The 12,812-nt window shown below is 49.0% G+C and overlaps 1 protein-coding gene across 1 annotated transcript; it reads left to right on the top strand.

Moving 5' to 3' along the window:
* Positions 1 to 3,400: 3,400 nt before the first annotated feature.
* LMO2 (LIM domain only 2) lies at positions 3,401 to 12,448 on the top strand (the record flags this gene model as incomplete). Its single annotated transcript, XM_080706257.1, has 3 exons — positions 3,401 to 3,441; positions 7,868 to 8,083; positions 12,229 to 12,448. 3 exons carry the CDS (start codon positions 3,401 to 3,403, stop codon positions 12,446 to 12,448), a joined length of 477 nt encoding a protein of 158 aa, XP_080562383.1.
* Positions 12,449 to 12,812: the final 364 nt, after the last annotated feature.

Below are 12,812 nucleotides of genomic sequence, written 5' to 3'. Positions count from 1 at the left end.
ATGTTTTGTTTAGCAACAGTAAGGGATGAAAAGAGGGGCCTTATTTTGCTTTTTAAAAACAGAGAATAGCCGGGCGCGGTGCTGCACACTTGTAATCCCTGCGCTTAGGAGGCTGAGACAGGAGGATCGCACGGGTTCCAAGCCAGACTCGGCTACTTAGTGAGGCTTTCCGCAACTTAGTGAGGCCCTGTTTCCAAATAAAATATAAAAAAGGTCTGGGAGTATAGCCCAGAGGTAGAAAGCCTCTGGGTTCCACCCCCAGTACCACCAAAAATAAATAAATAAATAAAAATAAAAATAAATAAAAACAGGGAATAGGGAGCTGGGCTTGGGGGTGCACACTTGTAATCCCAGTGCTTGGGAGGCTGAAACAGGAGGATCGCACAGATTCAAAGCCAGCCTCAGCTACTTAGTGAGGCTCTCAGCAACTTAGTGAGACCCTGTTTCCAAATAAAGTATAAAAACAGGGAATAGCTGGCAGGGTGGTAGACACCTGTAGCCCCAGTTACTCAGGAGGCCAGAGGGTTGGGAGACTGAAGCCAGCCTGGGCAATATAGTCAGACCCTGATTCAAACAAACAAAATCCATCAGGAAATCAGTATTTTTTTTTTAATTTGAGAAGAAAACTCTTATTTAAGACCCCCATTTCACCTTTAAATTTAATTTTCAGCTTGTTTTAAGTTTTCTCAATGACGATTTTTGCTATAAACAGTTGCTATTTATGAGCACTTTAATATATACTAGGCATTTTCTGGTCAATTTCATATCTGTTATTTCCCTTATTCTATTACAAATATATGTGCCACGTTTTGCATGCATTAACTTCTTCAGTCCTTAGATAAACCTATGCAATACATTCTGTTATTTCCATTTACTGATAAGGACACTGGGATTTTTTGGGGGGGAGTACTGGGGATGGAACCCAGGGGCATTGCACCTCCTAACTACACCCCCAGTCCTATTTTTTAGTCCTTTTAATTTTGAAACAGGGTCTCACTGAGTTGCAAAGGGCTTTGCTAAGTAGTTGAGGCTGTCCTCGAACTGTGATTCTCCAGTCTCAGCCTCCGGAATGCTGGGATTACAAGCGTGCACCACCAGGCCTGGCGACAGAATCTGGGAATTTAAACTCTTGTTGTTAGCCCAGGTTCACACTGGTGGTAAAAAGTGGGTTCTAATACTGGTATTCAGAGTCTTGAGTCATTCACCAAATATTACCTTCTCAGATTAAGTAATTTTTTTCCAGGTCATATGAGCTAATAAGTATGAACCTAAATCAAACCCAGGTAGTCTGATTCCAGATTTCAAGCATTTAACTATTGCCTTTTTTTTGGGGGGGGGGGAGTGATAGAGATTAAACCCAGGAATATTTTACCTCCGAGCTACACTCCCAGCCCTAGTTTATTTTTTATTTGGAAACAGGATCTTGCTAAATTGCTGGGAGAGTATCACATTGACTATAAGTAGGTAAACTGTTAGCTGCAACCTATGTTTATTGTCCTTTCTGATAGAAATGACAGTAAGGTGGTAGGTCACATATCTGTCACATAATTTAGGCTTGCCTAAAAATTCTAAGGATTTTTTGTTTTGTAAGTAACACAAGGGTTTGATCAGAAAAATGTCTTCTTACATACTGAAGGTCCAACTTGGACCCAAAGCTGCTCTGAAGGCCTGCCCCCCCCCTCTCACACACACACAAACGTATGTGAGTATGTGCAAATACACAGATTTTAATCATACCTACTAGGAACCTACGCCTTAGGTCAGGGAGACAAGAAGATAACCAGAACCTGAGAACAATAGTAGCTTCTGGCCTTACTTGTGGAAAGCCAAGGGGGCTCTGGCTCTGAGCTGCGAGGTGAGGCGTCCAGGCATTCACTTCTGACACCAGCCACCACCTTTCACGGCCAGCTCGTCCAGGCCCCTTGGTGGCATCTTTTAGATGAGACTAAAATGCCTGTGGTCCTGCTCCATGCAGGGCATGCGAGACTACAGACCCTGAAAGTACTTGGTCATTTCCTCTTTACAAGCCTGGTGACCGGCACCATACGCAAATAGGCCTTGAGTAATCATTTCTGAACCCAGGCATTTTCACGGAATTTTGAGGCCCCCGGGGGAACCCAGGTTTTTCTCCATGAAAGAACAAGCGATCAGCCTCCTGCATTTCTTTCTCTTCTTTAGAACTTCTCCTTGATGTTGGAAAGGAAACCTGAACCTTCAGGTGAGGTCTAGCTTCTTTTTCTTTGCCTTTACTCTGGGCGAAATAATCTCCCAAGTAATGTTCTTAATCATTGGAAGGGCACTTTCCTTGGCCGGGGTATTACTGGCACTTTATAAGGGCCAGTCTAGCCACCGCGGGAGTTCTCTTTGAAAGGTGCTGAGGGAGGGAATTCTGCCGCCGCCAGCAGACGGAGACGAGACCCGGCGCGCTCCCTCCCAGCCCCCCCCCCTCCCGCGGGATTAACTGTCCCCAGCCCTGCTCAGGCGTGCCCAGCCCGTGCGCGCCCTGCTCGCGCAGCTCCAGTCGCCTGTCTGGAGCGCGGACGCCGCCACGAGCCCGCCGCCCGCGGAGCCGCGCTGTGCGGGCATCACGGTGCCCCGCGACTGCCGGGGGACCGGGGACCTCGAACCTGGGACGCGCGCGGAACGCCTGCGTTTCTGTAGGTGCTTATTTTATACTCCCGGCTTTTCTTGCTTGCTCGAGATGCCCTGAGATGACTTTCAGCCTTAGTTAACCAAAAGGGAAAGGCAGAAGAGGGGGAGCCCGAAAGAGATGATTTAGCTGCAGCCCCAAAGAGAGGTGTCCGCGCAACGACTCTCTGCGCCCCCGACGCTGGCCCCTTTAAGAAGCCAAGTCAGTCCTGCTGCGGCTGCTGTTTGTATTGCTAATCCCCAGGAGCCCCGTTTAAAAAAAAAAAAAAAAAAAAAAAGGAAGAAAAAAAGGGGAGGTGGGACCGGGCAGCTGTCTCTTTAAATGTGATTTCCTTCTATTGTATTTGAATCGTGATCAGGAAAAAGGAAATGAAACCAGAGACAGAGGGAAGCTGAGCGAAAATAGACCTTCCCGAGAGAGGAGGCAGCCCGGGGAGAGCCGCGTCCCCGGTCCCTGGCCGCCCCCTCCCTGCCGGCGGCGGCCCGAGGTGCGCGGGGCGAGGGCGGGCGCGCACATCCCCGCGGGCGGCGGGACGGGGATGGAGGGCTGAGTCCCGAGCGCGCCGCGCCGGCCCCCGCCTCGGCCGCAGCCGTGACCCGCTCTCTCTCCCCGGCGTTGGAAGCAGCGCGGCGCCCGTCCTTGAGCGCGGAGGGGCGAGCTCGCCGGCCGAGCGCACGAGCATCCGAGGGCTCCGCGCCCCGCGCCACAAAGGGAGCGCCCCCGCCGCCCGGCACGCCGCCTCGCTCCCCAATGTCCTCGGCCATCGAGAGGAAGAGCCTGGACCCGTCTGAGTAAGTGTGGCGCCCGGCCCGGGCCACCGCGCTGCCCGCGGCCCGCGCCCGGGGCTGGGGAGGCGCCCGAGCCCCCGCGGGCTCCAGGTGCGCGCGCCCGGCCGCCCGCAGCGCGCCCTTGGCCCCTCGGCCTGGCGCGGGGCTCCCCTTCCTCGCCGGCGACCCAGGGGCCCCGAGGAGAGGGGCCGGGCGCGGGCCGCGGGAGCACGCGCCCCTCCGGGCCACCCCGACGCTCCCCAAAGCCTCCGCGGGCCGGAAAGTTTGCCCAGGAGCCGGTGCCACGGAGCTCGGAGGCGCGCAGGTGCAGCCCCGAGAGCGCCCGGGGTTTGTTTCTGCTTCCTTCTCGCCCCTTCTCCGCTCCCTTTCTCTTTGTGCATTTGGTCCTGGGAAGGGGGGCATTTCAAGTGGCGGCCTCTGGAGTCCCTGACGGCCCCTTTCCGGGTCTGCGGCTGGAGCAGCTGCCAGTGGCGCGGGTACCAGGCGGGCCAGGGGGGTCCTACTGTCCACCTGGGAACTCGCTCCGGCCTCCAGAGACTTGTAGAGCAGCGAATCCGGAATCCATCTAGGTACCGATCTGGGTCCAGATCGACCCCCACCCCCACCCCTGGAGTCCACTGATGGGGACCCGTGAGCCTCGAAAATTAGCGCACCATTTTGTGTATTGGTGTGTTTTTCTTGGGAGCAGACTCACTTTTTTTTTTTTTTTTTATCATACTCGCAAAGGTTTGGGGATCAGGGAACCAGAGATCTAATGAGCAAGCGAGGGCTGCATCTGTTTTCTGAGCCTTTTACTGGTGTGGAATGAACATTCCCTATTCCCAGCCCATATCCCAACCCATTCTCCAGTGTTAACGTGAGGAGCAAGGGGTGTTTAAGGTATCATTTCCCTGTCAACGCAAACGCCCTTTTAAGAGTCATTAGCTGTCTGGTTTTGAATTTTTATTCCTTTGAAGTCCCCATCTAATCCTTTGAAGGGATTTGTTTCACAAGACCAAAGGAGCTAGTTAATGACTTGTCCATTTGTGCTTTTAAGAGGCATTTGTTTTGTTTTTTCTTTTCCTGCTTTAAAAGAATTGTGCTTTCCTGCTTGAAGTCTCTCTCCCCCTCCGATTTCAGCCTTCTGTGGTGTTTATTTACCTGGGTTTTACCCTCAGTTACCAGCATTGAAACGCTGCATGTTCTCATAAAACACAGGAAGTACCAGGATCCAATAAGAATATAAACATCACCCTGGAGTCCCAAAGGTTAAGGCACCAGCTCTATAAGGAGCTAGGTTTGTTTTAACAAAGACCCCGCTTCCTTAAACAGATTCTCAGGAGGAAAATACCATTCCTTAAAAAAAAAAAAAAAAAAAAAAGGTATACAGCTATGCAAATAATAGATTAAAAGCATACTTTTTGTCTACTTTTTTAAAAAAAAATAAAACTAGAATTTCAACTGAGCCTGGAGTTTTCAAAGATTGAGCAAGCCCATAGCAATGCAGTAAAGGAGTGGATTGGATGAATTGGTACCAAACACTTTTTCCATCTGCAAGACTTAGCCACTACTTCTTTTATTAAAAGATAAATCTGGAGGGTTTGGTTCCCTAATGGAAGTTTTCCATTTCCCAAGTTTGTGCCCCCCACCAGGCTAGAAAATTTGGTAACATAGGCTAGTAATTTCCTACCATAGCAGGCAGTTCACTGTGGAAAGCATGAATATTCCATCTTTACTATGTACCCAGTGAAAGCAAGTTCTAATTGAAGATGGACATGCTAATTGAGAAACCACTATAATACAGTTCCCCTTTCTCTTGGAAATTGTCAAAACATTATCCCAGAAATCCAGGCTGACACGCTACTCAGGTGTGACGTTCAGAATGGCATCTGGGAGATTATCCAATATAATTCAAGGGTGAATCCCATTCAGGCATCCACTTGCATTGGCCACCAAAGATAATGTGACATATTCATGAATGATAGAAAGCTAGATGGAGTCTTATCCTGTCCTCCTCTGTCCCATCTCAGTCCATCACCAGGGCTCTTTTGCTTTACATTTCTACTGACCCCCTAGTCTCCTGCTAGATGCTTCATTGCTTGTTCAAAGCCACCTGACATCATTACAATCATACCTCCAGATACGGAGACCTGCCCAGGCATGGATAAACAAAGCATAGGGACGGAAGGCCAGAATTCATGAACATAGAGATCTCCTCTGTCGTGCCTCCCTGTGAGTAACAGGAACGCTTCATTTTAATTCCAGGCAGTTTTGCACCAGCTAAGTGCAAATGCTCCTCTTTTACAGTCGGTTGGCAATGTCGGCATTGGGGCACCCAGCATGGTTATGGTTCCATGGGTGTTTTTGAAAGGCCAAAGTAAGACCATGGGCTGTGGAAAGAGAAAAGATTCGTTTCTGAGTCAACGCATGTGAAAAGGCCAAGGGTATTAGTTATTTTTAGAAAGGAGAGTGAAAATCCTTCTGTGCAATGTATAGAAACAGAGAATTCAGTGAATTCTTAAAACTACTTAAGGTCTTGAATTTTTTTTCCTCCCCAAAAAACTGACTTCAGCTGCACATTTCCTTGTACTAAAAGACAATTTCCTTGTACTAGAAGACAATCTTCTACTCTGTCTGCAAACTTTGGGTTTGGTTTCAGCATTCCTAAATATCTGTAGGAAACACTTTTTCTTTTCTTAGAGTCACTTGAAATGTCAGAGTGGACCATAAACCCTGCTTCCCCAAGTCCTATTGTCCCTAAGTATAATGGGTGCTGAGCTTTGGGGCACTGGCCAATTAGGACCCAAGGTCACCTGGTCAGAGTGCCAACTAGAAACAAGAGACAGATTTATAGTTACAGGCACCGAACAGGAAACTCCCCATGAGAATTTCACAGTTGGAAGAAGGTCCATTTTTTAAAACATAATAGATTTTTAGAAAATAGTTTTCTATTTGAATAAGATTGCAGAAAGCATGTGCTAATTATTATAAATCAAAAAGTATTAACGTTTCCACTCTCCCTAATGGTGCTAGACACGTTTCTTCCACTTCCTTATTCTTTTTGCAGAATTCTTTATCTTAAAATATAAAACCAAAGTATTCAGGTTCCAGTAAAGGGGAGTGAACTGGCTTCCCTATGCATGGCTTTCTAGTGAAAGACCATCATTGGGTTTTGTTGTTGTTGTTGTTGTCCCTTCCCACTTTCTTTCCTAAATCTTTATTCAAACTAGTCTTGCTATGGTAAAAATGTTCATGTGGGGAGAGAAGAGTCTAACTGATGTTCTTTATCAGTTTGACAATGGCTTTAATACCTGGGATTTCTCCCCAAGGATTCATTCAATAAGAAGGATGGGATGCAGAATTTCTGTTTAAGGGGGGGGGGGATTCCATTTATTTATTTATTTATTTGTTTGTTTGTTTATTTATTTAGCGGGTCTGGGGATGGAACCCAGGGGTGTTCGACCTCCGAGTTACACCCCCTGCCCTATTTTTTATTTTATTTTTTTGTGGTAGTGGGGTTCCTGGAAACCCTTCTACCTCCAGGCTACACTCCCAGACACATATTTTTTATATTTTAATTTGGAAACAGGGTCTCTTAAGCCAGTGCGGCTGGCTTCGAACCTGCGAGATCCTCCTATCTCTGCCACCCAAGCACGGGGATTACAAGTGTGCGCCACCACGCCCGGCTTTATTCTTTATTTTGAAACAGGGTTTCACTAAGTTGCGTAGGGCCTCACTAAGTAGCTGAAGCTGTCCGCGAACCGCAATCCACTGGTCTCAGCCTCCAGGATGCTGGGATTACAAGCATGCGCCACCTCGCCTGGCTGGGAATTCCTTTTATATCCTGGTGGAATTTTTATTTTGGAAAGAGAAAGCAAGCTAACATAATTGTGATTGCTTCCTTTCTCATCTCTGTGTTTGTGCACTGGGAGGGCATGAGGTGGGCTGCTGTGAGGATGCTCTAGAGAGTTTGCAGATATTAGCACTCTGGGCAGTCAGACAGCCCCACAGCGAGCAACCATTGTGGTCCCCTGTGCCTCCTCTGGGGTTGGTCAGTGCCTGGGATCCTGGGTACAGAGAAGGAAAAGAGGGAGCCCTGGGGAGATAGAGAGTGAGAGGGGGCAGTGGGAAGCAGCAGATGGGGCCAGAGGTGCCCAGGATGGTGCTAGACTGTGGGCAGGGGGGTCAACACCACCTGCAGGCGCCTTGGATGCCTCTTGGTGCCTGCATTTACTGCTAGGATGCGTGGCTAGGTCTAGCTCTCTCCTCTTACCTTGGGTTGGCTGGGTCCCTCTGAAGTCTGACCCAGGGACATGTTGTCCCATCCATTTCCCTTCTGCTGCAGAAGGGGATGAAGTGAGGTCTCCTGTTTGGCTGAGAGCAATTCCTGGGCCCGGGTGCTTCTCTCCCCCATGGAAAACTTGCCCCTGACTCTCAGCCTCCTCCCCAGGGAACCGGTGGATGAGGTGCTGCAGATCCCCCCGTCCCTGCTGACATGCGGTGGCTGCCAGCAGAACATTGGGGACCGCTACTTCCTGAAGGCCATCGACCAGTACTGGCACGAGGACTGCCTCAGCTGTGACCTCTGTGGCTGTCGGCTGGGCGAGGTGGGCCGGCGCCTCTACTACAAGCTGGGCCGCAAGCTCTGCCGGAGGGACTACCTCAGGTACCTTCCCTGCCCAGGAGGTCAGGCTGGGGAGGCTGAGCTCAGCTACTCCCTGCAGAGAAGCAGCTGGCTCTTCCTCCCGCCAGATCCTGTTCTCAGAGACACATTCCTGCGTGGCAAATACTAATATTTTTAAAAGCAAGAGGAGGAAAAATACACAAGTCAAAATAGTGGTTTCCTCCTGGGGGCAGACCACAAGATAAAGTTTTGCGGGTTAAAAGAGACTACCATAGGAACTGGGAGTGTTTTGTTTATAAGTTCAGGAGTGGGTTCTTAGGAGCTCATTTCAGTGCTTCAAATCATAGAGAGGTTATAAATATTCTCCTGTATGATTCCACTACTGATGAGAAGTTTAAAAACAGAAAGCATATTCCGGCTCTAGAGATCCAAGCACTGACTCTCACAGTAGGAGCTAACCTAGAGGCAGAGTCCCTGCCCTGGGCCATCCCCTTGACCCTATGAACCTCCCAGCACTCAGTGAGTGCCTTGGCCTGGAATGTCGAAACATCTCTAGTTTCATATGAGCTGCTGTGGAGGTGATTCTGTGCCTTCTACTGTCAGATCTGCTCAGCTGTGCAGCTGTCAATCCTTTGCCATCTTCCTGTGGCAGAGGGTCTGTGGAGCATGCAGCCCTATTACAGAAGGACCAGCCAACCCCTGGAATCTTGCTTAGACTTCATTGCCCTTGGCTGCTGGGCTGGCTCTTCCTCCTTAATCTGCCTTCACAGCATTTTATTTTATATATATATCACCAGAAAACAAAACTCCAGGTAATGCCACAGTGAAGAAAGCTTATCTGTTTACTCAAAGACTGATAGAATTAGCTACCCCCCATTCCCTATAAAATTTCTTGCAAATTTAGTGGTTCTGAAAAAACAAGTAGGTTTTTATCTTTTAAAAAATGATCGTGATTATAATTCTATTCAGTGTTCTGGTATTTTTTTTTTTAAAGTCACACACACACACAAAATAGAACTAGATAAATACAGCCTGGTTTTGCTCACTCCCAGTCTGCCAAATCAGTCAGAAAGCAGACGGGTAAACGATTCCCACTGGGCTCCTGACTACATCCCTGTCGAATCATTTGAATCTTATTAAATGAAGTGCAGATACAGTAAGGTCAAAAGAGCTGGGTTTCTCCCTATTGCCACAGTTTTATATAACATTCAAGAATAAAACCAGTGCTGCCTGGGCTTGTTAATCTTTTCCATTTTCAAAAAGAAGAGAAAAAAAATAGTCTGGGAGAACCCGATGTTAATTAACTTGTGTCTTGGTGACATGAAATAATTCTTCTCCCTGCTACATTCCCAGGCAACATGTTAATTAACTCTGCGTTAGTGCGGGACTTCCCAGCCATCCTTTAATATTTATATTATTGTTATTAAAATGGGCAGCAGAAAGCCTAAGCTGTGACACCTCTTGACAGAGGAGGAAAATTCTTGTTTGCTTCAGGGACAGTCCTTTAGCGATGGGCTTGTTTATTTGCATTCTTAGCATATCTGGCGGTATCTAAATTTAATGAGGCCAGTTGGAGGAATGACTCAGGGGACCTTCTGATGGGGTCCAGCCCCTATTCCAGAATTGCCAATGGCTGACTCACCTGTTACCATCCTTTGTAGACATTTAGCCTCAGATATTCATGAGATTCCCCATACAGAACCTTAGCCCTGAGGCCGAGGTGCTGTCTTGTTGAGGATCTAACTGCAGCTATTAATGTGGGTGCCCGGCCCAGATCCTCTTGGATCCTGTTCTTACCAATCTTACCAAACCCCCAGTGGTTTTACTTTCAAGAGCCTGCACCTGCAGTGTTCTGCATCTAACCAGCACCTGTTAGAGCCAGAAGGTTAGGGCCTTAGCCAGGAACACATGCTGCAAGAGTCCCCAGACCACGTAACCTTGCCTGGAGCTAGGGTGGCTTGGAGATATGGCTTCCACTCCAGAGTCCCTGAGCATCATGCACAATTTCCCTGGGAGGGACCCAGTGTTGAGACTGCTGCTCAGCTGGGCTTCTTCCTTTTCCATTCAGCTTCCCCTCAGCGCGTCCTTAATACATCACTTCTTCACAAATCCTCACCTCAGGGTCTACTGCTGCGATGTCCAGCCGAAGACACACCTACTCTTGGAGGCAGAAGTTAATGCTCTAGCCACATCTGAAGTGCTGGGTTAGTTTTACTACTACTGGACCATCAGAGTAGAGCTGGAAGGGGCTCCGGGGGCCTCCACTCCTGTCTCAAGACACAGCAGCCTGCAGAGGGGATGTCAGTTGCTCAGGTTCCCTGGCCAGTTAGAGGTGATGCTGGGACCCGAACTTGCCTCTCCAATGTTAGTCCTTTGTCCTGGCCTTCATTGGCTGCCTGATGTGCTGTCATTTACCCCTGACTTCTCTCTAATAAGCGCCCTCCTTCCTTAGGATTCTCACACCCCAGGCAGTTGGACTGAGTTCTGTGCACACTCTTCTGTCAGCCCCAACTTAACTTACTGAACAGCCAGGGAACCAGAACTCTCCTTCCAGTCTGTGACCGCCAGTGCGGCGGTTACCTACAGCTTCGCCATCTGCTGTGGTGGGACGGAGAGTTCTCCCCGCTAATGAGTTTGCTCCCTGGCGGTGCTTTGGAAACACTCGGAGATCTTCCAGTGGGAAGTGGGATTGAGAGAAAAATGAGCCGGCCTTGGCGCTCACAGTGAGCTCTCTATTCAGAGACCACCTCTTCTCCAGGCTCTTCATTCTGCCCCGACCTCCCCTGCGATGTCTCAGAGTGAACCAGTAGATTGATTTTCCCATGTTTAATGAGGACTTCTAATAAGAGCAAGCATTTACCTCCAACTGTCCTGCCTGAAGGTTTTAGGTGGAAACCACCTGGTAAACAGGTGATTGTGACCAGCCACATGTCGTGATGACCCTGCAGGGAGGCTGGCGAGGTTGGGGTTACACCCGAGGCGGGTCCCAACATAGCTGGCACTGGCTTAGCCGGTGGCCACCACTTCTTTGATGCTCGGTTTGATGCTTCTAATGGCCGAAAGTAAGGCAGATGCTGTAATGCTGCCATTTCACTGAAACTCAGAGAAATCGGAGGCCCAACTGGCCCAAACCAGGGCTGGTCCTGGACTCTGAAGCTGGGACTTCTGGTCCCGATGCTTGTGTTATTCCACTCCTGAAGACTCATTCTCAAACTCTGGAAAAGCTCATTAATATAGCAGGTTGCTGGGCTTTCTCCCCTGTGTCTCCAGCAGGTGGAGGTGGAGGCTGAGAATTTGTATTCCTAACAAGATTCCAGCAATACCGACGCTGCTGGTTCCAGGACTAGCACTTTGAGAACGACCGCACTGACCCCCACCAAGTTGTACCTCCCACTCTAACACTGAATATATTGCTTGCTATGAGTGGATAAGCCAGGTGTGGTAGTACATGTCTGTAAGCTGAGACAGGAGGATTACAGGTTCCAGGACAGCCTCAACAGGCAGTGAGACTGTCACAACCTAGCAAAATCCTCTTTCAAAATAAAAAATAAAATAGGGCTGAAGGTATAGCCTAGAGGTAGAATGCTCCTGGGTTCAATCCCCGGAAACAAACAAACAAATAACAACAAAAAGAAGTGGATAATCCACTGTGGCTAAGGAAAGACTTGATTTGGATATTAGAAGAGAGATTTCTCCAGACATTCATGCCAAGAGAGTGGCAGGGCTCATGAATTAAGATCTTTTCTTTCTGGAGAGATGCTGTTTGTCCCCACCCCTCCATCACTGAGTCATAATTAACTGCACCACACATATTTTGTGAGATGGATGCACTGCCTCCTTGCATCTGGGGCTGTGGACCTAAGCAACTGGTGGGGGAATTCAAGACCCATTTTCCTGGGGGTAGGATTAACATGGTAGAGCTGGGAAGGTGGCTATTTTTATTGCATTCTTGGTCAGTTCCCTCTCTAAGGGGCTCTCCTTTCACAGCACAAGTTCCCCCTGGGAGGGGTCACATACTACAAGACTAACTCTAGCCTGTCACTTCAGCGGGGGCTCCTCCACAGCAGCAGCCAGGGCCGGCCTAGGGGTATGGTGATCGCTGGAGGCAGGAGAAAAGTCAGCCAAGTGGGAGTGATAGCGAACAAAATGTCAGTGTCATCCAGATCTTTTCTTTCTTCTTGCCCCAGGCTTTTTGGCCAAGATGGTCTCTGTGCATCCTGCGACAAGCGGATCCGCGCCTACGAGATGACCATGCGCGTGAAGGATAAGGTGTATCACCTGGAGTGTTTCAAGTGTGCCGCCTGTCAGAAGCACTTCTGTGTGGGCGACAGGTACCTCCTCATCAACTCCGACATCGTGTGCGAGCAGGACATCTACGAGTGGACTAAGATCAACGGGATGATATAAGCCAGAGGCCCCAGGCGTCTCTGGGGAGGTGTTCTCTGAAGATACCGTCTCCATGGGGTCTTCACACTTAGGCACTTTGGGGACTTGAGGGTGGGGGTGAGGCATTTCTTAGGCAATGGTGGACCTTTATTGGGCACCAAGACATAGCATCTGGGTGACACAATGCAAGGGCGGAGACTTCAGTGTGACAAAAGGACCAGTCCCTAGAGAGAACTTATGGCCACAGCTTATTCATGGTAACTGACATGATTAGTGAAAGGAAGGGACACTTGGGACCAGCAGGCACCAGGCCCTCCTGGGAGAATTTCCCATTGACAGATGGGAAGGCTCTTTATGGCTTCCATGCTTGTGAACTGGAGACATG

The sequence above is a fragment of the Muscardinus avellanarius genome, assembly GCF_963383645.1.
Source record: "Muscardinus avellanarius genome assembly, chromosome: 1".
Taxonomy (NCBI): Eukaryota; Metazoa; Chordata; class Mammalia; order Rodentia; family Gliridae; genus Muscardinus; species Muscardinus avellanarius.
Note: the sequence above shows the minus strand (reverse complement) of the source record. Positions and strands in the feature narration are given on the sequence as shown.